This window comes from Dermochelys coriacea, chromosome 13 (assembly GCF_009764565.3).
Source record: "Dermochelys coriacea isolate rDerCor1 chromosome 13, rDerCor1.pri.v4, whole genome shotgun sequence".
Lineage (NCBI taxonomy): Eukaryota > Metazoa > Chordata > Testudines > Dermochelyidae > Dermochelys > Dermochelys coriacea.
In genome coordinates this window covers 2,875,781-2,902,112 of record NC_050080.1, presented here as the reverse complement: position 1 = coordinate 2,902,112, position 26,332 = coordinate 2,875,781, and the positions used below count along the sequence as shown (strand labels likewise).

The window sequence follows — 26,332 nt, the reverse complement described above, 5'->3', positions numbered from 1 at the left end:
TGTGGATCTCTATTCTGAATACCAATGTGTTGAGCCATTGGCAGAGGCCAAAACAAGAAAGTGTTCCTAGACTCTGCAAAGGCCTTTCGTTTCTAAACTTTACTTTTTTTTTTTTTTTTTTTTTTTGTTTTTTTTTTTTTTTTACAGTTTTCCCTGGTATGTTGGCTGTAGATGGAAAACTAATTTTCTGAACATAAAATAACTTGGGATTAGACTGAATCGGTTTGAAACTCTTGGGCTGAGTTTAGTAAAAAAGAAGCATAGGGACAAGGGAGAATGAAAATAAATGTTTAAGCCTCTTCTTTCATGCATATTTGATGCATTACAAAGTAATGAAATTATAGGCTACTTTTGCCCTGATGCATTTATAGTTCTTAGACACACGATTATAAGTAAAGATTGAAATATTTAAATACAAAATATTAATATTGTTTTTATAAAAAGTCTACTCCAGAAAACGTGTCAATCTGCCCATCATCCCCTGTATTATGCAGCATCATATGTCATCTTGTAATGTGGATATAGCAGATTGGGCCCTTCAATATACAGTGACTTGGGCATTGTTTCTGTACTGGAGGGTTAAGAAGTTGGATGTTGTGTTGCTTTCAGAACATGGTTGAACTAGGAGTCTGTCTGCAGATTCGGACCACACTGCATTGATTCCAATTTGCAACCATGAAAGTTAGAGAATTTTTTTTTTTAAAGTGAATTTTGAATCTGCCAAAATTGATGGGGTAGTGCTCCTTCCCACTTACTCGGGGTGAGCAAGCACATACCATTTTTCAAGTCCTGAGGAATGGTCTCAGGCACATGGTCAGTTTCCAGTTCTGATGGATAGCTTTTAATGATTAACTTAATATTTAATATTACCTTGAGATTTTAACCTTTGTTCATTTTGTTTCTGTAGTTGGAAAAAACCCAAAGGCCCATCCAAGGGCTCATCCTGTGTCCGGCTTTGAGATCGGAGGTTATCAGAACTCTAAACACCTAATATAACTCCACCCAGCAAGCTGTCCGACATGTCAGGACCCGTGCCAAGCAGGGCCAGAGTTTACACTGATGTAAACACGCACAGACCCCGAGAGTACTGGGATTATGAATCACATGTTGTTGAATGGGGGTAAGTGTCTCCACTTCGTATTGACTGTGCTGGGTGGGGGTTGATCCTTGTTGGATCTGCTGAGTGGTGTGTGGAAGTTATCAGTTCGATCTTCTATAATGCTTAAGGTTTTTCTTGCGTTTTGCTAGTATTCTAGTGTGAATGGTGTATGTTAGGGTTGTAAACCTTGTTACCATCAATTGTAGAAATAGCACAGTGCCCCTTCATGGTGTCTGAAAGATTTTCTTGTGTCATTATTTTAAAACCACTGCAGTATGAGAGAACTTTGAGCAGCCCCCTCCTTCCTTTAGTCTAGTTGCTTTTCAATGGTGAAGGAGAAACTAAGATCTTAGGCTTGGGTGAATATTTGAAAAGGCATCAAGGTACCTCTGTAAACTGGGTGCATTGAAGGGACTTGCATAATAGACCTTTTTTTTTTAAAGTGTCTCTGTATCTATCACTTTGTACCAATCCATTGCTCAGCTCTCTTCAAGGCTCTGGAGAAGTTTGTACCTTTCATTCAAAGGAATGGAGAGTTTAAATTGAGCTTAGAACTAAAACCTCCCAAGATTAAGACAGCTTTGGTGCTAGCTGATATTGCAGCATTCTGCTCTGATATAGCAGTGTCTCAGTTTGCGTAGGCCCTTTCTGTGCCTGACTCTGAATATACGTTGTCTTCTGAGCATAAGCAGTGTCCCAGACTCAGTCCATTTTTAAACAGGTTTTATAGCACTGTCTCCCTTAGTCAGTTTAATTGATGTTAACAGTCTACATTTGATTTTGTGATGTGCATGGAAGTCATACACATCAAGTCTATGCTGGAAGGACCAAACAAACGTATTGGGGGTGGTCTCAATTGAAATGCACCATTTTTCCCAGCCCTTCACTCGAGGAAAGATTGGGTACTAGGCTTATTTGTTGCTGTTGGAGGAGAAACTGATCAGTTCAAGTGAACTTGGTTCTTGTGAAATCCCAGGAAATAAATCCCCTATCCAAGAAAAGATGCAAAAAAGGCAATGATAATGAAAGGTTTCCTAATGAAAGGCTGTTCAGCCCTGAACAGGAAGGGTCGTGTGTGTGTGTGAGGGTAGCTGTCTACATGGTCCCTTCAGTCCTTGACCTCTCTTGCTGGAATGCTTCAAGGTCTCCAGGGATGAAGGTGGTTTGTTTTTGTTTTGTTTTGTTTTTTTTTGTGATGAACTCTTGTTGAGGAGGAAGTACATGGAGACCAGGTCATTACAAATAGGCAGTTATCGAATGGCAGCTACTCTTAGTCATTACTCACCTGGGTTGGATTTGTATTGAGGTGGAAAGGTGTGGTTCCACATTTCTCTCCCAGTCTTTGATCTTTTATTTTAGAAAGAGGAGTCTAGTCAGCCATTCTACCTAGCTTGTATAGAAGACGAGGCAGAGAGCTGATGTTTGTAGAGGGACAATTTTGTGAATGAAAAAGGACTGACTGAGCTCTTTGGGACTCTGTGTCTTTCTCTCTCCACAGAAATCAAGATGACTACCAACTAGTTCGGAAATTAGGCCGGGGCAAATACAGCGAAGTGTTTGAAGCCATCAACATCACAAATAATGAAAAAGTAGTAGTTAAAATCCTCAAGGTGAGCAAGGGACTGTGTGGAAGATGGAAATCTGTCCCTGGGGTGTTTAGGTCGATATAAAGTGCAGGGCTTTGGCATAGAATATCTGAGTCTCCTGAAATAATTCTGTTATGGGAAATGTCACTCAGTGGCACTTGGAACCCCTTGGAGTTTCCTGTAACTCAGCACTACTCGCAGTCCATCCGTGCAAGCCCCATGCTTGCTTACCATGTCAAATCTGTCTGTAGGAAATTTCTGCTTCTAGCAGCATCCGCTTCTGTGCCTATCCATCCTTCCAAGGTGCTACTCTATATCACGGTGTGCTGCCATGGCTTTCTCCCACTGCATTAGGAAACTAAGTTTTCTATGAGATCAATGCCAGTACACCAGACATTAGCTTTTAGAGCTGAGCTCTTAACCTGTTGATACCAAGGGATGATTAGAAAATTCTTTTGCCCTGTGGAAGCCATGAGCTCCCTCCCCCATGAGCACTCTGGCTATTTTTCCCTTGAGAACAGAGAGGTAAAACACCCAAGAGTCAAGCTGGAATTGTTCCTCTTTAAGGCCACGGATTAGCTAAACTTTAGTGACTACTAACCTTAGAGCATTGCTTTTCTGCTCTACAGAATGTCACCATAGTTAAGATTTACATCTAACATGCAGATTCAAGAGGTAGGCTCAAGACTCTGGCATGTTGTCTCTGGCTAATAAAAGGTCACTAGCACTGGAACACACATTTTACAGCCTTAATTGGTGAACTATTGTAATCCAGTGTTTCTCAAACTGGTTGTATTGCTGGTGTTCCACTCAGAGCTTGCTGTTCACATGGTGCTACTTCTCATTTCCAGCTGTCTGATCATATGCGTAAGTATCAGAATCATTTTGTATTTTGGCCAACTTTCCAGGTAATGAGTGGCTTTAGCTGTTGCTCTTCACCCAGGTGCTTATACAACTGAGAGTGGAAGGAGAGATGGTTTGGTATCACAAATGTTTGAGGCTCCCCCTCCTTCTACTGCATGCAAAATCAGATAATGAAACTGGAAAATTTGGCTTTTTACCTAATTCCATAAGAGCTCTGACAGCCAATTTTAAGAGAGAGACAGCTGCTGAGCTGAAGCTTTCCATTAGTCTTACTCACTGGAATATTTATTTACCAATGCTTTGGGTTTTTTTCTTTCAGCCGGTAAAAAAGAAGAAAATCAAGCGTGAAATCAAGATCTTGGAGAACTTGCGAGGTGGTCCCAATATAATCACCCTTGCAGATATAGTAAAAGACCCTGTGGTGAGTATAAATGGCTTAGGGATGGTGCTCAAATTGCTGGGTTTGACTTCAGTATTGACCTGTCCTCACTCTGCTTTCCCCTCTGCTCTTTAAATTGCTTAATCAGATCAGCTTTCTAATCAGTTTAGCTTCTTTCAAAGTCCCCGCTCCCTCCTTGAGAGGCACAGCTATGTAAGTTTTCAGTGGAAACCAGCCCTTACCCTTCTAGACTAAGGGGCAGTAACACTGGACTGAATTGTGTGATGGCTTCAGCTCTGCCATCTCTTTGTGAATCCGGAAAACAACTGAAGCATGGTAATTGTCCAGGGGAAAGGGATTTTAGTGATAATCATAGAAAATCACCAGATTCATTCATAACTGTTTACAAAGATTGCTTATCAAGATTTAACATAGCTAAATACTTTTCTCTCTTCTAGTCCCGGACCCCTGCTTTGGTTTTTGAACATGTAACAACACAGACTTTAAGGTACAGTTTGAGTTTTCTGCTTGTAATTGTGTTCTTTTCCATTTGAAAGCCACCTCCCTTAACTTTTATTTATGGAGCGTGACTAGTACCGGGGTCTTGGGCAGGTAATTCAATAGCTGTTTCCTTTTGACATGTTATCCTGACATTAAAGATCCTTGGGCAGAGGTTTGTAACTTGCTCATTCATAGTGACTCAGTAGTAGAGCACTGAATAGAACTCAGGAATCCTGATCCCAAGTCCCATTCTGTTAAACACTTCTTGTGCATCAGGTGAATCTCCCGAACGTTCATTGCCCTGTCACTTCCCAATTTTGAAATGTGAAAATGCATGTTTCTGTGGCTTCAGTTCTGTGGAGAGAGAGTTAAGTGCTGCTTGCCGTGAACTCTTTTGGCCTACTTCTGGAGTTATTTACCCCTTCACATAACACAAGAACCAGGGATCACCCAAAGAAATTAATGAGCAGCATGTTTAAAACAAACATAAAGGAAGTACTTCTTCACACAATGCACAGTCATCCCGTGGAACTTGTTGCCGGGGACTTTGTGAAGGCCAAAAGTTAATTGGGTTCCAAAAAGATTTAGGTTCATGGAGGATAGGTCCATCAAGGGGTATTGAAGAAGATGGTCAATAATGCAACCCATGCTCTGGGTGTCCCTAAACCTCTGACTGCCAGAAGCTGGGACTGTACAACAGGGGTGGATCAGTCAATAATTGCCATGGTCTGTTTATTCCCTCTGAAGCATTTAGCACTCACCACTGTCGGAAGACAGGATACTGGCCTAGATGGACAATTGGTCTGACCCATTGTGGCTACTCCTTTGTTAACACCATCTGGAGTAGTTGTCTTAATTCCGCAGAAATCTTCAGCCTCTGAGAGCCATCTTGCAAGCCATTGCTTTTTATGACACTGCATTGGAGGGTTGAGGGTGTCTGTGGGAAATGGAATCAGAACTGTACTCCTTGGAAGTGAGCTTTACATTGGCCAGAATTAGAGGTGAACAATACAGCTGAATTATGTGGAGAAGGGGGCAGTGCTGAATGGCTGGTGGATTGAGGAAATGTTGCTACCGCTATCAATGCAGTTGGAAAAACATAGCTGCAGGGAACCTGGTTGTTTTGTTCTGTATTGGCATGGATGTGATTTCCTGCTGTGTTAACACTGAAGTGATGTCTTTGTCTCCCACAGCAATTGTACCAGACATTAACAGACTATGATATTAGATTCTACATGTATGAGATTTTGAAGGTAAGTGGACATTTCCAGTTCATTGATTTTTATCAGTTTTGTGTGGATCTGGGATTTGCTCCTGATACAGTCCTACAGTGGTTGGCTTGACTAGTTAGTGATAGAAAACAAATGCAGGTGGGAGAAGGATCAGGTCTCTGAATGACAGAAGTGAGGGCTGATACCAAGTTTACAGGAACTGGCCTGTCTTGTTCCCACATATTCTAGCCTTGCTGGGTATAGACTGGTGCTGCCTTTGAATTTTTGGGTACATTGAGACAAGTAGAAATACTAATCAGATTTGTGTACAGCCTGCAAAAGGGGAAAACTTGGACCGGAAGCTGCTGGCTTCCTGCCTTTAATACAGTCTGTGAACTGAGTGCATTTGCAGTACAAAATCCCCTTTCTTATGCAATTGGGGGTGTCCTTTTTTTCCCCCTTCATCAGAGTTTAAAGGAAGCTAGACCTGTTTGGTCCATAGTGCCTTATAGCTCTGCTTTTATGGATGTTGTTGAAATTCCACTTGCATTAGGAGGCATCTGAGGTGAAGCTAGAACATTGCTCTCCCCAAAACATGTTGATGGACCTACTCCTGGGGAGAAGGTATTGAAAAGCAAGTTCTATAGGCTTTCTTTTTAGTATGAGAACATAGTCAGATCTGCTGTGTGGTGAGATTGGGATATGCATGAAAACGCTTCCCCATCTGCTGCATTTGAAGAAAACTGTATCTCAGACATTAGTCCTATAACCAATATTAACTTTACAAATGGTTCGGTTCATAAATCTTTCGGAAGTAGGGCAGTTATCTATTTTTGGAATCCCTTCTCATACAGCTTCCTCCTTGCCTATGCATGGGTGCCTTGTCAAGGGAGTAGATCTCAAGGAACACAAAATGGTGGAGTTCCTTTGTGACCCCTGCTTTGGTCAGAGTGGGTGCAAAAGAAAGCTGTTAACCTGTGTTGAATGACTTCTTCCTTTCCTCTGTTCTATATACAGGCTTTGGATTACTGTCATAGCATGGGAATCATGCACAGAGATGTCAAACCCCACAACGTCATGATTGACCATGAGCACAGAAAGGTAAGGAGCAGAATGCTGGGTGGGTTGCACTTTTTTCTTCAGATCTACAGCACCTCCATCATGCCATCGCTGTGCTGTGGGGCTGCCAGAAATCAAGGCTCAAAGTGGCAGCTTTTCCATCATGTGAATAAATCTAAAATGAAAATCTGTAAAAAGCCTTCAACTAAATAGCTACAGTTAAACTTTATACAGAATTACAACTGTTTAAGTGATGGCTCTTCCTCACGTGTTGTAGTTCATATTGTAACATGTACAGCTAGGAGTGATTACATGTACATGTGATTCCTCTGTGTGGTTGGAATGTGGCCGCTGCTTTTACTTGCAAGTCTAGCTATGCTAGTGACTATAATGTGGTTCCTTTGTCCCTCAAAAACTGGTCTTTAATGAGACATCCCTACCCTGTTAACCCAGACAGAAGCAGCTTGTGCTAAGAAATGTTTCCTTGCTACTACGTTAGATCTTGGAACTGAAATACATTGCTCTGGCTTGCTTAGATAGTCTCAAGTGTGTGGCGGGGTTTATTTCCAGCACAAAGATCGACGGGTACTGGTGTCGAGTTTAGACAAATGTTCATTATCTCACTTCTAGCTGATTAAAAAGACCCAATATTACTCTAAAATTTCACCAAATTAAAATTTTCTGAGACATGGTGTCTAGAGCCATTGGAGAGCCAAGGCCCAGACCAGGCCTTCTTACCTCTTCCTCTTCCATTTCTAGCTGAGGCTAATAGACTGGGGTCTGGCTGAATTCTATCATCCTGGCCAGGAGTACAATGTCAGAGTGGCTTCCCGATACTTCAAAGGACCTGAACTCCTTGTAGATTATCAGGTAAGAATCACAAGGGAGGTTCAGACCAAAGTTGCTTAACTTTGGCTTATACAGAAGCCCAATACCATACCAGAATAGGAGCCTAAGGAATTAGAACATCTGAAGACTTGACAGAATTCAAGAACCTTGGAGGACCTGTCCTCCAATACAGAAAAAAAGCAGCAGAGGGCATTCAGCATCAGTGTACTGGAGAGGCAAATGTTTCTAAGAGGCTCTAGAGAAGAGCCAAACAACTTAAAGGCCTGCTTCCTTGATTTCAGAAGCAAGGGAAGATAAGGGGACCAGCCTTGTACTAAGGAAGAGCATACAGAGAATTGAACAGGACCCATGTTTACATTCAGGGTAACTAAATGTATGGTATAAATTACTGAATGGAGCCATTAAAATCCTAAAAAGAGAGGTTATTGCTTTCGTTCATTTTAACTACATGCTGTTTCCATTGTGGAGGGTTACAAACTGAGTGCTGGGGATGGAAAGATGTTACTGACTGACCAAGGGGCCCAACACTCCCAGATTCTGTTCTGGTTCAGGGCCAAGCCAACTTCTCACCTGCCAGTTTTTCCTAGGGGAGAAACAACCTGTTTCTATTCTTTCTTGCTTGCCCCACATTACTTCAATGGCAACACAACCTGCCAATTGATCAGTTCCATAATATCTACTTCCAGTGAATGTAACAAGGCATGTGAGGGCTGCAGTTCCATCCAGATAGAAAGATGGAGCTGAGGACATCTGCCACTGTTCTTTTACGTTCCCAGAGCCCAGTTTGAGCAACTGGAATTTTAGAGCCAAACAAGGTTTTCTAGGATAGTATTGTGTTAACATGTTTCATTCTTTATTCCCAACATCATCTGGCCTATATATCATTTGGACAACGCTCTTTAGCATTGGAGTCGCTTAAGTTAGCTTGCCAGAAGGAGTGAATCATGTCTTTGCTTTTTTCAGATGTATGACTATAGTTTGGATATGTGGAGCTTGGGTTGCATGTTGGCCAGTATGATCTTCCGAAAGGAGCCATTTTTCCATGGCCATGACAATTATGATCAGGTGAGTTTGGCAGGTGCAATCCCCATGGTCCAGGTTTCTAGTTTGCATTTCCAGCCATCACAAGGGCTGAAGAATTAGCAATTATCATCACTATTTTCCTCAATCTGAAGCCATGTTTTAGTCTCTATTCAATGTGTAACATTTATCTGCTGATTCAATGGAAACGTATGGATAGCAGGAACAGTACCTCTTTTGAGCCCTGTCTCAGCAGGTGTATCTGAAGATATTTGTTCTCATCAAGAGCAATGGTTCTATTTAGCCTAGTAAGTAGACAGTGTGTTTCAGAACAACAGCATGGACAAGTAACATTGTATGAAAAGCCCTTCCTGATACCATCTTCAGTCCTGCTCTCAGACTTACCCAGTATCTTCATGGTTTCTCTTATTCAATAAAGTGACTGACTTCACACCAAGTTCCTTATTTACCCTCTTTGGGTACTTATGCACCAGAATTATATAGGTTCTAGGATCACGGGTCAAAACTTTCAAATGGAACATGTCTAAAATTAAGCCCTTAAATCCATTGGAGCTGTGGGTGGATCTGGTGCCTAAACTGATATGAGAAGTTAAAGAATGTTGGCCTTCTTGTTCAGACCTTCATTCCAGAGCCCTCTAAGATGGTGCATTGCCCTTCAGTGGCTCATTCTGGGGCTTCTGCTTTTTCCCCAGTTTTATCCTTGCCTTCCCACACAGTTGCTATTTTGGGGCTTTTCCTCTACAAATTGAATTAGAATATTGCATGCCCTCTTCTAATAGACTGCCATGACTGACAAGAAGAGCTGAATATCTGTATGGGTATGTTTGCAGTATTTGCAATCCTATGCAGTCTGGGAGTAGGAGCCACAAGATCACCCCCTGAACATGGATTCCGTGTTCTGGAATAGCACTTCAGTGCTCATAAGGGGATATACTGTGTTACTTTCATGATGGTTGTATCACATCCTTCTTCCCCCTTCATAGTGGTTTATCTTTTGTTGTTTGATACCAGTTGGTCAGGATAGCCAAGGTGCTGGGGACAGAAGATCTATATGACTACATCGACAAATACAACATTGAGCTGGATCCTCGCTTCAATGACATCTTGGGCAGGTGAGCCAAGAACCTTTAAGATCTACCCAAAATCGTTGAGCAGGTAGACTAATGCTCTGGCAGCAGCGCTTTGCCTAGACACAGACCACTGTCTAGAGAAGAAAGCAGCTGCAGGGCTCCTGAAATTAACCTGGTTCTTACGTGATATCAATCCAGTAGAGCAGTGCTGCCTTGAAAAGAATCTTCTCTCTGCAGATGTGGCTGAGGGCAGGTGCTGACATATCCTGGGAGATCTTGTACGCAATAAATGTACAGTTGGAGTTAATGACTAGGGGAATTTGATGAGGTAGCCATTGACTTTGTTACAGCAAATCAATCACTGCTTAGGGGGAGGTAGATTTTTCTAGTACAGTGATCATTTTCAGTGGTGACATCCACCAAAACTACCTTGTGGGAGGTGGAGTAGGGAGAGAGAGAGCTTGTCTACACTACCGGCTGGATCAATGGGCAGCAATCGATCCAGCAGGGGTTGATTTATCATCTCTAGTATAGACGCGATAAATTGACCACTGATTGCTCTGTCGACAACTCCAGTATTCCACCTCAACAAGAAGTGCAAGGGGAGTCGATGGGAGAGTGTCTCCTGTCGACACACCGCAGTAAGTAGATCTAAGTACGTTGACTTCAGCTACATTATTCACATAGCTGAAGTTGCATAACTTAGATCGATGTCTCCATAGTGTAGACCAGCCCGAAGTGTGGGATGGGAGTTAATTTCACAGCCTGAATCAGAGTGCTGTAAGAAGTCACATTGACTACTGTGCCACCGAGCGGTGGCATGGTGTACTTCAACTTTATAATCTACAGTACAGTTTTGATCATATTTGCTGCCACATTGAATAGTGACTGTATCTCTTGTGGCATACACCTAGCCAGCAGGCCCTGTTTAAAAATAGGAAAAGCCATATTCAGCAGGGGTGTTGCAGACTCCGCTCATTTGACTTTCCTCACTCTACAGGCACTCCCGTAAGCGATGGGAGCGCTTTGTTCACAGTGAGAACCAACACTTGGTGAGCCCAGAAGCTCTGGATTTCTTAGACAAATTGCTGCGGTATGATCACCAGTCACGACTCACAGCAAGAGAAGCCATGGAACACCCCTACTTCTGTACGTATAAACCGTCTCATGTTTTGCTACTGTTTGAGCTGCTGGTTCCGTTGGTTAATGATGATGGAGATGGGGCAAGCAGCTGTAAACTGAGCCTTGTCTCTCCAGATACTTGCATAGGATCTGAGAGAGTGTTTGCCTCTGATTGTGGTAGATGGGGTAGTCCATTACCACCTAAGCCAGCCTGGATTTGCCCTGCTGGGAAAGGAAGGCACTCCCAGGAGGGAGAATGAGTTGTGGTATATGGTACTGTCAAGCCAGTCAGCTGCCTTGTTAATGAAGACACTTAGTGGTGCTGTGTTGGTGATAATTAGACATCTGTGCTGCAATTGCTTATCTATTGCCTATCTTTTAATAAAACCAGATGAATAGTATCTCATCCCATTTTGTTGATTAATGTGCAACTGAATGAATAACTTGTTTCAGTTTTTGCCTATATTTTGTTTGATAGTATGGCAAAATTCTCACACATTTGTTCAAACCTATTTGCGATTTCTTCCACAAATAATTCTTGGTCCAAGGATTTTTCTTGAATAGTTGCAACAATGTTAAATCTGATTATTTATTGAGTAACACTAGTCGCATTGTTTTCTTGGTCCCTGAATGACTCATACAATTAACCAACACAGTCTACAATGAAAATTTTGCACCTTGATACACAACTGCTTTTGGCAAATGTTAGAGCTAAAAAATGGATTTTCTTGGTTCTTAGCAGTTGTAAAGCTTGAGTGCTAGAACTTTCATGAAGAGCAAATGCAAAAGACTTCTAGAAAGAGCTGAACAGAATTTGATTTCAAATATGAACAAGTATCTGCAGAAAAATGGTTTCAAGATTTGCTCAGCTGTAGTCAGCCCCAACCAGGGAAACGTTTATGGTTCCTTGTGCTGCTGCTGCAGAAGCTGGGCTCTGGGTCTTTTATTATCAGCCGTGGGTGTGGCACTGTCTGCAGCTGGGAAGAAAAGGGGCAGTTAATGAAAGAGGCTTTTTATGGAAGATAAAGATCTAAAAAGCAATTGTCACCCTGAAGTTATAGTATCGTGGTAAACCCTCAATACACTGAACAATTTAGGGTTGTATTTAGAAATTATCTGTTAATTTGGGATAAATCTCTGGTCCACTAAACTCACTTTCAAAGATAAACTTTATTACAAGTCGTCTTTCCTTCCCAGACTAACTTTGGATGCATTTCCCTCAGCTGCTTTTTATTATATCCAGCACACCCACTGAGACTAGAGTGCTGCATTAGTGCAGCTTATCGGTGATCAAATGCAACCCTCTTACACCTGTGCGCATCTCCTACCAAAGTCAGTGGGACTTGCTTCTGTGTACCGGAGGGCAGAATTTGACACTTCGTATAAGAATGATTAGTAGTGCGTACTTATACGGCAGGTAGCAGTGCAAATACATTTTCCATCATGCAGGTCTTGTGCTTCTGAGATGCTGTCTGGCAGAACAAAACCTAACCCTTCATATATTGTTCTTAGATCCCATTGTGAAGGACCAGGCTCGGATGGGTTCATCCAGCATGCCAGGTGGCAGCACTCCTGTCAGCAGCGCCAGTATGATGTCAGGTCAGTTCCTTCTTGGTAAATGCTGTAAAACTTCCTGTACAACAGCTAGATGGGAGGCGAGGAAAGCAATCGGGACTAGTGAATTCTGCAGGCATTGCCACTAGCTGTCAGGTACAAGGTATGACCTGTTAAGGGGGCTACAAAGGAGTTGGGGATGAAATAGGAGGAAAGATTGGGATGGCTTCACTAACTTAACCTGCCGTGGTCCCTGCTTGTTTCACAGGGAAGTGCTCTGTTGTTCTGAATGCCTTTGGGGCCGGTTTGAAAGATGTCGAGATGGGAGGATAGTAGTTATCCAGAGTCACGTGTCCGCTCCCAAGAGGAGACGTGTACAAACATGATTCTCCCCACACCATTTGAGACCAGTGGTGATTGTTCAGAGGCCAGTGAAAGCTCTTTAGTCACATCTTGTTCTTTAGAATGTAGTTGCATTTTGTAATGCTCCCACTAAAGTGGCCTCCCAAAGTAGCTGGCCTTTTGAAGCATGTTGGGTTGCCTCAGGTATGATGTGCCGTCCTCGCTCTAATTCATGCTGAATTGTCTTGTTTCAGGGATCTCTTCAGTGCCAACACCTTCACCCCTTGGACCTTTAGCGGGCTCACCCGTGATTTCTGCCACCAATACTCTGGGGATGCCGGTTCCAGCTGCTGCAGGAGCTCAGCAGTAGTGATGGGTTTTGTCTCCAAATGCCTGAGCTGAGTCAGGTGGGGAAGAGGTTCCCCCTCTACCTCTCCCCAGGATGCAGCTTGCACCTGGCAGGGGAAGGGAGGGGATGGAACACTTGGAGGCACCATGTCTGAACAGTTGCTTGTGGATTTATAGTAGTTCAGTCATTATATAAAAAAAATTATTATAGGCTGATTTTTTTTTCTTTTTTTTTTTACTTGAACTTTTCGTAACTCAGGGGAATCCCTGAAAATACTGCAGATGGAATATTTCTCGGACAATTTTTTTCCCAAACTCCTCATCACTTGAGAACAAAGATGAACCAACTACATTTCCAGGCCGTTGTATCCTGCTGGAAATTTCTTCTCTTCGTAGTCCCACCATTACTCCTCCACCAGCTCACACCTTGGGGGGATTGTCTTGTGCTTTTCTCTGGAGTCTACCAGACCAAGTCTTCGCAAGGCAGTGGGAGGGGAATTCTTAAAGTACCAGTCACTTTAACACCATATTCTGCATATGACTCAACTGGGGTACATTGAGGAGACAACTTCAGTTTGTAGAGATGGTAAAAACTTATAAGAAATAAGTGCAGATAAGGCCTAAAACCCTATTCTGTCCTGTATGAATCATGTCTCCCTAGGAGCTAACCAGAGCGCCGACTCTCTCCCTTGCATGTAATTTTAGTCTTAAAGCATAAAGTTACCGATCCAGTTGACATTCTTGCCATCTCCTGTTGAAGGTGCTCCAGTAGGGTAAGCTATACTCTAATCAGTACCTTTTCCACATAAGGTTCTTCCGGCCAATCTCTTGGCTTGGAATTCTGGAATTAATTTGTTACTGCGTATATTGTTTTTTTTAAATTGTTTATACAGATTTCAAAATGGTGGCTACTTAGAGCTGGAAAATCAGACTGCGCCAAGTCACATATTGAATCGTCACCCACCACCCCTGCCCTCATGTGCCATGTGGTGAGAATACTGGTTACCTCACAGTCTTGTAAATATGCACTGAGAGGAGGGAGCGAGTAGACTAACTTAAACTGAAATGGTAGACCTGTAATTGTGGACAGATATTACTATTGATGACAAAGCACCCTTGTTACAGCCTTGCTACCCTTTGCTGTGTATATATACTTTGTCCTTCATATGTGAAAGATCCACTGTTGGAATTCTTTGGTGTAAATAAACATTTGGTTTTATTTATCAAGGTTAGATTTAAGTTCCCTGTGTAGAAGTCTCACTGGGTTGGTGTTGCACACTTTTACACAGGAATGGCCTGCACATATTGAGGGAGCTGCTTTCCTATTCATATGCACCTTTGTATGATCTGTTGTAGTGAGCAGTGCAGAGAAGCCTTATAGAAGCATCACAAGCCAAAGTATCTCCTGGGATAAGGATCTTTTGCCATAGAATTCCTTTTGTTTCTCAGCCATACTGGGATTTGTGGTAGGGAAACAATTTCCAGCTTTTTGTGCATTGCTGTTCACTGAAATCAAACCACTTAAGCTTGTCAGGTGCTCCACTGGAGAGACTTTAAGCACAATGGCACCCATCACTTCTGGATCCTTGTTTTAATGCCATTGCAGCAGCTGCTTGTTCTGTGCATTGAGTACTCTTCTAGTTCTTGCAACAAGTCCTGAAGCCTTTACATTTCACCCCTGCTTGTTCTATAAGCGTCTACCACTTCAATTTTTTGTGGGGAGTTTCAACCATTATTTCCATAGTGCTTCAATTAATTCTGCAAAGGAAGGCAGTTGAGTGCATGGGCTGGATTAAATTGAGAGAAACTGGCCAGCATGGAACCCACAGCCCCCTTTACATTAGGATCACCTAAATGGGAGATGAATTTTTAATGCACATCAGGGTAGCTTTCTCATGATGTCATCCAATGGAAATTTATTGTACTTAATTTTTTATATCCTAGAATGATGTGAAAATCAGACCATGTTGACTGTTTCCTTGATGTGCAGTAGCTAAAAGCACCAAGTATGGCAAAGATATAACTTGTGGTTTGTTTGCACTAGGTTGGGAGCTACGCAGGACACTTAACCAATTTATTTTTTTGTAAATGAGGAAGGACTGTAAATCAAAATACTTGGCTCCTTCCTAGCTAAGAGAGCATCATTGTAGATAAGGCTGTATAAAAAGGAAACCACAAAAAACTGATGGTTCTCGTGCCCATTAAGCCTTGCAAAAGAAAGCAAGAAAACAAGATGAGAATGGAAGGACTCCGTTCTGGAAGTGACACAAGCTCTTTATATAAAATGCTACATCAGACTCACTGCACAAACATGCAACTAAACAGACTGGGATAGTATATGCAAGTGGTGATGGGAGGGCAAGGGTTTACAGATTGTAACAACTTCTGTGTTGTAAATTACCTCACCTGTATACCTTGTATTGGAACACTTGTTTCTCAGCACTACTTGTCTCTGCATTGTGTTAGATGGCAGGAAATCAAATGCCAATATATTAGTCCTGTTGGCAACTAACCTTCAAGGTCTTTTTTTTTTAAAGTTTTTTTTTATCTTGTTTGAAGTGGCCCTTTTTTGTTGAAGTTAGACTTTCTTTTCTCTTGATTAATTGGTTGTAATTGTATTGTAATTGTTATAACTAAACCTAACCATGCTGGGAAGAAGTTGTGCCATGGAGGTCTTTAATTTTTTTTAATAAAAACATTGAAACAAAAACATCCCCACAGAGTGAGCAGTACAGTAACCTGCAGCTAGTTACATATGCATACTAAATTGCTTTGATTTTACACATTCTATTGGTGTCTTCCATAAAAGGAAATAAAGATGAAATGTAATTGTATCCATTCTAATGCTGCAGAAACTTGTGCCCTGCTCAGACAGTACTTTATCTTCTGTACCCATACCACTTTGCTCCTTGGTTTTTCCAGGCTCACACAAGCAAGCAGGTCCTGGCTTGTCAGAACTTGGTGGAGGCCTCCAAAGAGAATCTAGGTGCTGCAGGAAGTGGTGTTGATTTGGCGGGTGCGTTCTTTCCTCTGAGTCAGTCTCTGTGGCGATTAGGGACATGCTATTGGTGGCAACACTGTCACTTGGATGAAGGATGAAAACAAATGTCCAGGTCATTTGTGGTCACTAAAAACCTTAAGTTGGTCTTCAAAAGTATTAGATTTTGTGTAGGAGAGTGGGGCTAATTTGAGTAATTATATTTGCACCCAAATTGCCCCTGCAGTTTGAGCTGGATTAAGGCAGTGACTCTCAAATTCTGCAATTAGGAGTGTGGAGCCCTTCCTCTTAATCCGTGGAATGAAACTTCAGGAACACAAGCAATGTGATGAAGGAGGATATGTAGTTAACTGAAAAGGGATCTATGTCTTGCAAAGCAAATGTTGACCTTCTGGTGATCTGGTATTTAATTCCTGGCCTAAACTACTAGTCTACTATATAGTTGCCACATTACAACCCAGAGGTGGATGCAGTTAAATGGCAAGTGATGCAATCTCCAAGTTTGTCTTTAACACCAAGAAGCCCCAGTGAGGATCAGGGCCTCGTGCCAGAAGCTGTACAAATACACACTGAAGAAAGTCCATACCTGCAAGAATTCCCTATCATTTTTTGTAAAGTGGTGGTAGTGGATGAGGTGCTATGTAAATGCATGATACTATTAAACTGGGCCTGAAATGTAGTGGGGGGAAAAATGTGAGAAGGGAAGAAAAAATTAAAGCAAATTAGAAGTAAAAAAAAAAAATTCCAGGGTGGCTGGCTAGTTCTGCTATAACGGTCTCTCAGACAAGATCTTAGTACAACTACTTGTGATATCTGTTTTGGTATAAAAAACAAGGAGTCCTTGTGGCACCTTAGAGACTAAATTTATTTGGGCATAAGCTTTCATGGGTTAGAACCCACTTCATCAGATGCATGGAGTGGAAAATACAAGAAAAAGTATAAATACATGAAAAGATGGGAGTTGCCTTATCAAGTGTGAGGTCAGTCTAACGAGACAATTCAATTTACAGTAGGATATCAAGGGAGGAAAAACTTTTGTAGTGGTAATGAGAGTGGCCCATTTCAAACAGTTGACAAGAAGGTATGAGTAACAGTAGGGGGAAATCAGTATGGGGGAAATTAGGTTTAGATCTTGTAATGACCCAATCACTCCAGGTCTTTATTCAGGCCTAATGTGATGGTGTCCAGTTTGCAAATTAATTCCAGTTCTGCAGTTTCACATTGGAGTCTGTTTTTGAAGGTTTTTTTGGTTGAAGAATGGCCACTTTTAGGTCTGTTTATTGAGTGACCAGTCTCATTGGTGGTCAATTTGCTTATTTTCATCTTCGTTTGCACTGCAGAGAGGAGCTCTTCTGAGTGTCAGTTGATGGATTTGGCTTCGGCTTCTTTCTCTGTTCTCCATGTTTCTCTGGGTCACCCTCTCTCTCTTTCCAGGTGGCTTCCATGTGGACTTTAAGGATGCCACCAATATGACTTCCACATCAAGTAAAGGATGTCCTAAATGTGATCATCTTTGTCATCTTACCATATTTGATGCTTTAGGTTGGTTTGCTCTCCTTAGAACTTCTGATGTTCCAGAAACTTTCCAAGAAACTCTGAACTTTCACAGGCATTTACTTTGGAATGAAGTAATCTTCTCAATTTTCTTAGATTTCCATGACTCTGCTCCATAAAGGACAGACCTGATGCTGGTGTTAAATATTTGTATTTTTGTTGGTGCCAATCTTGCCATTTTTCCAAATCTCCAAGTTTATGAAAGTTGTTTGCTTTTGATATTCATTGCTTCACATTTACCATGGTGTCACCAACATTGCACATCTCTTCCTTGGGAAGGTAAAGTGACTTACTACTTTTACTCTGATGGATGCTTTGGGGATATTAGTAGTCATATATTTTGTCTTCCTGTTAATGAACATACTACTTTTGTTGTGTGCGCCAAAAGCACGGTGTTTTCTTCCATTAAATTATGTGTTGAACTAAGCAAGACGACGACATCACGAAAAAAATCATCCAATTGTGATTGATCATTTGTCCATAAAATTCCTTGGTTGCCTTCTGTGGTTACTTTCCTCATGACATAGCAAATGATGAATGCAAACAATAGTGAGGACATAATACACCCTTGCCTTACTCCAGTTGTTGCTGCAAACTATTGGCTATTGTCACTATCTCTGGCTACATGTTCAGAATTATCATATAGATCCTTTTGCATCCGATGAAGTGGGCTGTAGCCAACGAAAGCTTATGCTCTGATAAATTTGTTAGTCTCTAAGGTGCCATAAGTACTCCTATTCTTTTTTTCATATAGATCCTTAATTATTCAAATTACTTTTGCCGGTATTTTGTAGCATACATAATTTCACAAAGGCTGTTTCTGTGTGTAATCAATAAAACTTAAACAAGGTGTTTGCCACTCCATACTTTGTTCTGAGAATAACAATATGGTCTGCACATGATTTCAATGAAAGAGAGGAACAAGCAGGTTAAGTTGAAGATGTATTTGCTTCTTGATACATTCCAGGATGCATTATTTCCTAGGCACTGAGTAATAATTCCTCTCCAGCTATGGCAGTTGATAGTCACCTTTCTTTGGCAATTTTACTAAAAGGCCTCTTTCACTGGAATGGATTCTTTTCTTCTATCCATATTTTATCCCAAAGCCCCAGGAAAGTCTGCAGGCTGTTTCAACACTTGTTTTAAGTGTCTTTCCAGTAGTATCCTCTCCAGGTGTTTTGCCACTTTTAAGGTTACTGAGGGCTTTTCTAACATCCACTGTAATATCTCCTAAACTGATACCAAACTTGAGTAGTAGGTCTTTGTCACAAATGTCTAGTAATTTTGCTTGGTCTTGGTCTGTTTAAAACAGTCTGAAAATGTTTTTCCCATCTTTTCCTCTGTTCTTCTGCACTAGAAATCTTTTCTATTTTTATCTTTAATAGGGCTTGCACAATTGCTAAAGTTTCTTTTGATATTTGATTCTTATACAAGGTTGTAAGGTCACTCTTTGGCTAGTATGGTCAGCCTCTTGATCTGTTTTATCAGTATATGCCCTTTTATCTGCTCTGTCATTGTCTTCCACTTGCTTATGTCTTCGTCTTAGCATTTAAGAGATTTTGCTTTAGTTGCTTTTCCACTAATCCATTCATCCATTTTTAGAGTCTGTTGCTTTTAGGACCGTCTTTGCCGTTTCTAAATAGTACACTCTGATGTCTTCCTGCGGAGCGTCTGTCTTGATTTTCTTCAGTTATTCTACCACAATAAACTGAAGACTGGTTTCAACAAACTTAGACACTAAGTACAGTTCAGTCTTTTAATAGTGTGCAGTCTTCTAACCTTCTTCCTCCTCTTTAACTTGAATTTAATGATACTAAGGTTATGGCTACTACCCCCATCTCTTCCTCTCTGTCTGTAACAAACTAGAATTTCTTTGAAATGTAGGTGTGATCTACCTGGTTCTTCATAATACCTGCTGGGGCACTGTCACTTTATGAATTTCTTTGAGGAATATTGTTCCATCTGTCACTAGGTTGTTCAGTATGAATTTCTACTAATTGTTCACCATTTCACTTCATCTTTACACCCCTGCTGTATGTGCCCAAACTTAATCCAACCCATTATTGTTACGTCCAACCTGTGTGTTAAAATTATCCATAACTGAGATCCCAAAACATAAGTGTCTAACACATCCTGTGACAAATCATAAAAAGCATCTTTTTCCTTCGCTGGATGGTGGTTGGCTGGTTTGTAATGTTGTTTGAGTGCTGGGCTGGAGAATTTAATATGAAAGTGAGTGGCACTTGTTTCATTGACTGAGTTCTGTAGCCTAAGTGCCTGTCCTACATCATTCACCGGTACACACCAGCTTCATGTCTGTCATCTACATACCCAAAGTAAATAAACTGTACAGATTGATTTCAAGGAAGTCAAGTTGATAGCCATAGAGTGCTACTGATTTGGCCTGTTTTAGTTTTGTGTACTATTCTTGCCTCCTAAAATCTGATTTTCATAACTCATCTAGCCTAGACCAAGGGACTTTTAAGGACACGGGCTTCCTCGTGTATTTGACCACCTGCCCCTTATGTTTTGTATAGGAAGAGCTTTTATTCAAGCCTACTCTACGCCACAAAGGCTCCTGTAGAAAATTTTGTTTTATGCAATAGGATTACCAGCTCCCTAGATAATAACGAGTCACAGGCATCGAGTTATGTGGCACTATCCACATGTACAGGTTTCAGAGTAGCAGCCGTGTTAGTCTGTATTCGCAAAAAGGAAAGGAGTACTTGTGGCACCTTTAGAGACTAACAAATTTATTAGAGCATAAGCTTTTGTGAGCTACAGCTCACTTCATCTGTAGCTCACGAAAGCTTATGCTCTAATAAATTTGTTAGTCTCTAAGGTGCCCCACGTACTCCTTTTCTTTTTATCCATATGTAGACATCCCTAGCTCTGGGCCACAAGGGCTAGCGTTGTACGCGTCCCCATTCTACGACCTGGTGCAAGCTACCTCTACGTCTTTCTGGTCGTTTCCAGGCCCTTGACTGGCTGGCCAGTACGTGTTTTCCCCGGGTTTATCCTTTACCCCAGGGCAAGTTCTCAACGCAGAAAATTGGGCAGGGGCAGGTTGCGCTCACCGGGTCCCACCGCGGCTCTGCGCGCGGACGGGGACGAGTTTGCAGGGGAAGGAGGGACAGGTTTGCACCGGTTTGCTTTGATGGCTGACGCGGTTGCACCCAGCCCCCCACGTGCGGTGCAGGAACAGCCCCGCGCCCTGCACCGATTTGCTCACAGGCAGGTGTCCCAGGCGCACAGGGCTGGGGGCAGGGACCGAGCGCGCCCCGCGGCTGCCGCCCCGTGCAGCGAGCGCGAGAGACCGCGCGCGCCGGGACGCTCCGGAAGCCGCGTCAGTCAGACGCGCAGGCGCCGTGGCTTCTACTGGCCTCTTCCGCCCTGGCCGTGGGACGGGAGCCTCACGCGCAAGCGCTCGGCGCGGTGACGTAGCAGGGCGCGCCCCGCGGTGGGCGGAGCTAGTAGAGGAAGCGGAGCCGGGCCCCGCCCGCCCGGGATGCGCTTCGGCGCCCGGAGACCATGTCCCTGCGCAGGCCGCCGCCGGACGGTATCGCGCCGCACGGTACGGGGCGGGGGCTGGGCCTCGCGCGCGCGCCCCTGGCCTGGGGGGGAGGGTCCCTGCAGGCCCCGCCCCTCCGGAGCCCCCGTGTCCTAGCTCCCCCCCCGCCCTCGGGCCGGGCCCCGCCGGGGGCCGCTCGTGCCTCAGCGGCCCCTCTCCCCGGCCCCGCACCGAGCCTAGGCCCCGCTGCCTCTCCCGGCCCCGCCCCTGCCGCCTCGTCCGGCCCCGCACCCACCCCCCGACCCGGCCCCCGCTGCCTCGCCCGGCCCCGCCCCCGCTGCCTCGCCCGGCCCCGCACCCACCCGCCCACCCCGGCCCCCGCTGCCTCGCCCGGCCCCGCACCGAGCCTAGCCCTGGCCCGGCCCCGCACCCACCCCCCGACTCCGCCCCTGCCGCCTCGTCCGGCCCCGCACCACCCCCCGACCCGGCCCCCGCTGCCTCGCCCGGCCCGGGTTCAGACCACTCATGACACACAGGCCAAGGGTTTGTTACCCTCCAAGAGTATTTATAAAAAGTAACCTGGGCTGTGCAAGCGTGTGGCTTCAGTCCTGCTACCTTGGTCCGTTCATCCCCCTTCCTTCCTGTTGTCTGTTACCTTTTGTTTCCCTTGAACCAGGCTCTTGTGGGCACTCTTTCTTGTGTTTGTGCACCACCTATCGCCATAGGGCCCTAATCGGGTGTGCTTCTGAAATACAAATACACCCACTCTCTTCATATTTGTGACGTTGGCCCCAGTCCTGCAAATGTGCACATGCTTACCTTTAAGTACGAGTAATCCCAACGACTACTTTAAAAAAAGAACAGGAGTACTTGTGGCACCGTAGAATCCATTCTGTGCATCCGCTGAAGTGAGCTGTAGCCCACAAAAGCTTATGCTCTAATAAATTGGTTAGTCTCTAAGGTGCCACAAGCCCTCCTGTTCTTTTTGCGGATACAGACTAACACGGCTGCTACTCTGAAACCAGTGACTACTTAGGGGAAAGGCAAGTCAAATAGGGCAATCTTAGTTTTGTGTCTTGACAAGCAGAATATAATTGTTCTTCCATTACCTGAGAGATTAACGGGCTCAGTGACTGTGGCTTGAACGTAGAGTTGGAAGTGCCATTCCCCGTGCAGCATTGGACAATTCCCTTAGTAGACTTTGAGCCTCAGTTTTCTCATCTGTAAAATGAGAGAATACTTGCTGCCATCATAGGAATGCTGCAATCTTTACAAAGTGTTATCTAGGTGTTAAATATTTTCAATGCGGTGCCAATGCTTTCTGTTTCCGCATACCTTTGGAATTGAAGAGTTCTCTCAGCATAATTACTGAAATCAGACACTGGTACATGTAACCATCTCTATATAGCTCTTTAGCAGCCTAGGTGATCATCTGCATCTTTGTTTTATTTATTTATTTAGCTTTCTATTTGTACAGCTGTGTAAAAGAGCACCAATCCCAGGCTCTGAGCTCCATCTTTAGTCCTGACTTAAACAAAATCCACTTAAACCAGCCAGCTGAGCCTTATTTTATGGAGGACCTGGAATTACTTGTATAGCAAAACCTACCTCATCCCTTTGGCTGCACGTTTCTCTCAGACAAAATGGTGGTGATTGATACTTCTTACAGACTTGAGTAGAAATGGTTGGTGGATCAATAACATGTTTGAAAACATGCGTTCTTCCCACCCCCACACAACAGGTCTCTGTTTTCACACCAGTAAACTTTAAAAATAATTTACTATTGGGGAGGTCAATGCAGCATATATTTTCTTTCCTGGGTGTTGCTTCCTAAATTCTTTGAGCTTTCTCTTTTATAAGTTTTCTCTGCTCCTTCCTGATTCATTCACTATGTGCCAGCCCAGTGTTTGTGCTGACATTAAAGCTTGACTTCAGTAGGCAAAAAGAAAAATTTGTTAGTCTCTAAGGTGCCACAAGTACTCCTTTTCTTTTTGCGAATACAGACTAACACGGCTGCTACTCTGAATTCAGTAGGCAGTAGCTGAGTAGAAAAGAGGTAACTTCTGTTCACACCCTAACACCTTGGTGTATAGCAGGGAGGAGAAAGGAAATACAGGGATAGAATTACTGGGTGAGGTTTTGATAACTTTCTCTGTTTACTGGTATCAGGTGACTTGTTTCCTACAGGGGAGCTCCAGACCTATCAAAAACTAAACAGAACTGCCTCTTGATTGAAAAACAAGCTATACACAATGAGTTTTGAAAGGGATGCTGTTTAGATGGGTACCATCCACCACGTGAGCTACTGACTTGTTTGTAGGTGTTTGCAAAGCCGGTCATCCTGTCCATTTCTCTCATTCAGACACTTCAGAACATAACGCTATAAACTAAGCACTCAGGAGCAACTCGCTCATAGCAGACAAGTGTGCAAGAGCAGTGGGGAGGAAACACACCTCTGGTATCAAATATTCAAAGGGCTGCTGTAAACTACAGTGAGTGAAAGTATGGTGGGAAAACCAACAATTTTCTCTATTAGGCCAGTTTTAGTCCATTCTCTCTCCCCCCTCCCCCTCAAAAAATCCCATCTAGACTGACTTAGTACCAAATTAATGCAGTTCAAATCAAAAGGGCTATATAATGGATGGTGAGAGTGGCGTTTAGACTGGAAGCCACACAAACATGATCCTCTTGGAAAAGCTTTTGAAGGCAGGCTAGATGTGCTCTCTCATTTTACTCACTGGAACTATGGCTCTCAAACAAAACCTTCAGACGTACTGAAGGATTTTGCTGCCAAAGGGTATGGAAATCAGCTGATTCTAAGCTGCTTTTTTTTTTCCCCCCCACGTAGAGCATAGTGCTGGCAAGTAACCCACTGCAAATATGGCCACGCTGGAATCTGCTCTAAGGAAATATTTCTGTATCCTGTATAATACCTTTAATCTGTTAATAAGCAGTTCACTTCATGCGTTGTGTGTATCATTCTTTTCCCCACCTAATGTCCCTAAAAATCAAATGTCCTATAAAGGCATCATGGTATATTTGCTTGATAGTACTTAGTCCTGACATATCACTTTACAAATATTAATTGACAAATCCTCCCCATGCTCCGGAGGGGTGGGTCAGTATGATCTGTATGGAAAGTGAGGATAATTCTAATGTAAATACTCCTGTGCACATCTGGCAGCATTGGGGAAATGTTCAGTTACGTGATATTTCTCGGTACTGATTTGGGGTAAGCTCAGCTCAACAGTACTAGAGTCTAGCTTCCAGACCGTAGGAACGCAGAGTACCCATCTTATGAAACCCTCAACACCTCAGCTGCAAGGTGAGCCATCCCAGCGCTGGATGCAAAGTGGCTTTGAATAGTAACTACTGGGTCAGGTGCAATGGCAGTTCTGTTGAGGTCGTATTAGAATTGAAGGACAAGGGATCCTGTAAAACATTAGTGATTGCTTCTCTGACACTTTGGAATTCATATGTCATCTGAAGAACAGTAGCATGTATTCCAGTGAGATCTCATAGGGTGTGAAGGAATTGCGGAGCTGGTAGCAGAGTTGGCACTTTAAGTGGTGAAAGTACCATTGTTGTGCTTGGCCTTTGGTGAAGATTCTTGGTATCCATTGATGATAGGTCACACATAATCTGCCCTTGCAGGGGAAGCAGAGTGAATTATCTCCTGTGCCTCTCCCATCTCTAGCCGCGGTGACACAAGATGTTTTTTCGATCAATTTTTTTACATGGTCTTTGCATCTGTGAGCTAATCCAGTCTGTGCCTTCGTTTTGCATGCTGGACAATAGCTGTAACCCTGACACTTTATTTTTTGTTCCTCTTGCAGAGTATAATTGTAAGAAGAAAAGGAAAGTAGCAGAGATTTATCAGGCCCTGAACAGCGATCCCATTGATGTGGCTGCACTCAGACGAATGGCAATCAGTGAAGGGGGTCTCCTGACAGATGAGATTCGTTGCAAAGTATGGCCAAAGCTTCTCAATGTGAAGACAGATGATCTGCCTCCTGCTCCAGGTACAGAAAAGCCCTTTCTTTGCTGCTTTGGGAAAAACTCTAGTGATCTTTGTACATACTTGGGGCTTGAATTGTGCTGTTTTTAGCTTGCGTTTTCTTCATGTAAATTGAGATGCCTTTTCCATTGTGCTTGCTTGAGAATCATACTTGTGGCACGGAATGATTCCCGTGGTTTCACCTGCGTTACATATTTAATTATATGAATAGCAGATCCAGGAATGAGCTGAATTTTTTATTTTTCCATTGCACTGTAAGAACCCTTTTACTGTTTGGCCACATTGATTGAAGTAAGTGTGTTTGGAACACAGCTGATGTGGTCTGGTGTAATTAGCTTGTGAAATGCACGTTAACCAGTAGCAAAAAGCTGCCATGTTGCAAACATATCTAGTTTAATTACCTTTATCGTGAATGGGAGCTTGGCTTTATTGAATACTAAATGGAGGTTCCTGTCCTACCCATGGGTGAATCAGTGGCCAAATTTCTGTAAATTGAAGCTTGTACATAGAATAAGTCACATCTGAGGCAGGGAAAATTTGCTTTCTAGTGACACGCAGACCTGGAGGAGTTCCATACGCAGTGGTTTTTACTTCCACAGCCCCCAAGATGGGTTTTTGTGAGCAGAAATATCTGTTCAAAAATGTGCATTCCTGGTTGCCCTTGCGTAGCTAGGGTTGTATTAAAAATGCAGAGCTGAAGGAGCCTAGGGACTAATGTTCAGCTCCACACAGCTGCGTGCATGGCTTATGGCACGCTAATGATTTCTTCCACTTAGGGTGTTTTAAATATCTTAGCTATCCATGCTTAATGTCACTCAATTTCTATCTATTAAACTGTGTGGTGTCACCTCTACCCCTATGTAATGTCTTAGAGCTATATTCTGCCTTACACCAGTGGCATGGAGATGGGGCAAAGACTTATGCCGAAGGACAAAGAAAGATGATGATGTAAGGATCTTAAAATGATGTTTGTACCAAGGAAATTAGTTCCCTGATTTCTGGCACTGAAATGTCATAAATTGGTATTGACAGTGCCAGAATGTATAGCAGTACTGGACTCGTGTGTAACAAGTGAAAATGAGGATCTAAAATTGAGGACTTGAACAGTTTGGAGCCTAAATTTCATGTCCTTGACTTGTGCAGGGTCCTTCTCTGAACGAGCTCCCTCTAATGCACTCTGTATGCTACTCATTGACCTGGGTGGGTTTGTAATGCTCTTCTTTCTC

The 26,332-nt window shown here is 43.1% G+C and overlaps 2 protein-coding genes across 5 annotated transcripts in view; both read left to right on the top strand.

Annotated features, from left to right (window-relative positions):
- Nucleotides 1-14,252, top strand: part of CSNK2A1 (casein kinase 2 alpha 1) — a 32,883-nt gene extending 18,631 nt beyond the window's left edge. Inside the window, 13 exon segments of the mRNA XM_038370116.2 lie at nucleotides 908-1,120; nucleotides 2,598-2,709; nucleotides 3,869-3,970; nucleotides 4,387-4,414; nucleotides 4,417-4,436; nucleotides 5,623-5,682; nucleotides 6,658-6,741; nucleotides 7,459-7,569; nucleotides 8,512-8,613; nucleotides 9,601-9,701; nucleotides 10,660-10,808; nucleotides 12,294-12,380; nucleotides 12,932-14,252. Coding sequence (XP_038226044.1) covers nucleotides 1,020-1,120; nucleotides 2,598-2,709; nucleotides 3,869-3,970; nucleotides 4,387-4,414; nucleotides 4,417-4,436; nucleotides 5,623-5,682; nucleotides 6,658-6,741; nucleotides 7,459-7,569; nucleotides 8,512-8,613; nucleotides 9,601-9,701; nucleotides 10,660-10,808; nucleotides 12,294-12,380; nucleotides 12,932-13,047 — 1,173 coding nt within the window. The 5' untranslated portion in view covers nucleotides 908-1,019 and the 3' untranslated portion in view covers nucleotides 13,048-14,252.
- A 6,473-nt stretch (nucleotides 14,253-20,725) lies between these two features.
- The window catches only part of TBC1D20 (TBC1 domain family member 20), a 15,596-nt gene continuing 9,989 nt past the window's right edge, over nucleotides 20,726-26,332 (top strand). For 3 of the 4 annotated variants that reach the window (XR_005288682.2, XR_005288679.2, XM_038370113.2), the window contains exon 1: nucleotides 24,858-25,110. Coding sequence is in view for 2 of the 4 variants with exons in the window: in XM_038370113.2 (XP_038226041.1) it covers nucleotides 24,873-25,110 (238 nt within the window). In the remaining 2 variants the exon portion in view is untranslated. Of the gene's footprint in view, nucleotides 21,152-24,857; nucleotides 25,111-26,332 lie in introns of those variants that run through there. The other variant, XM_038370115.2, reaches the window with a different exon arrangement.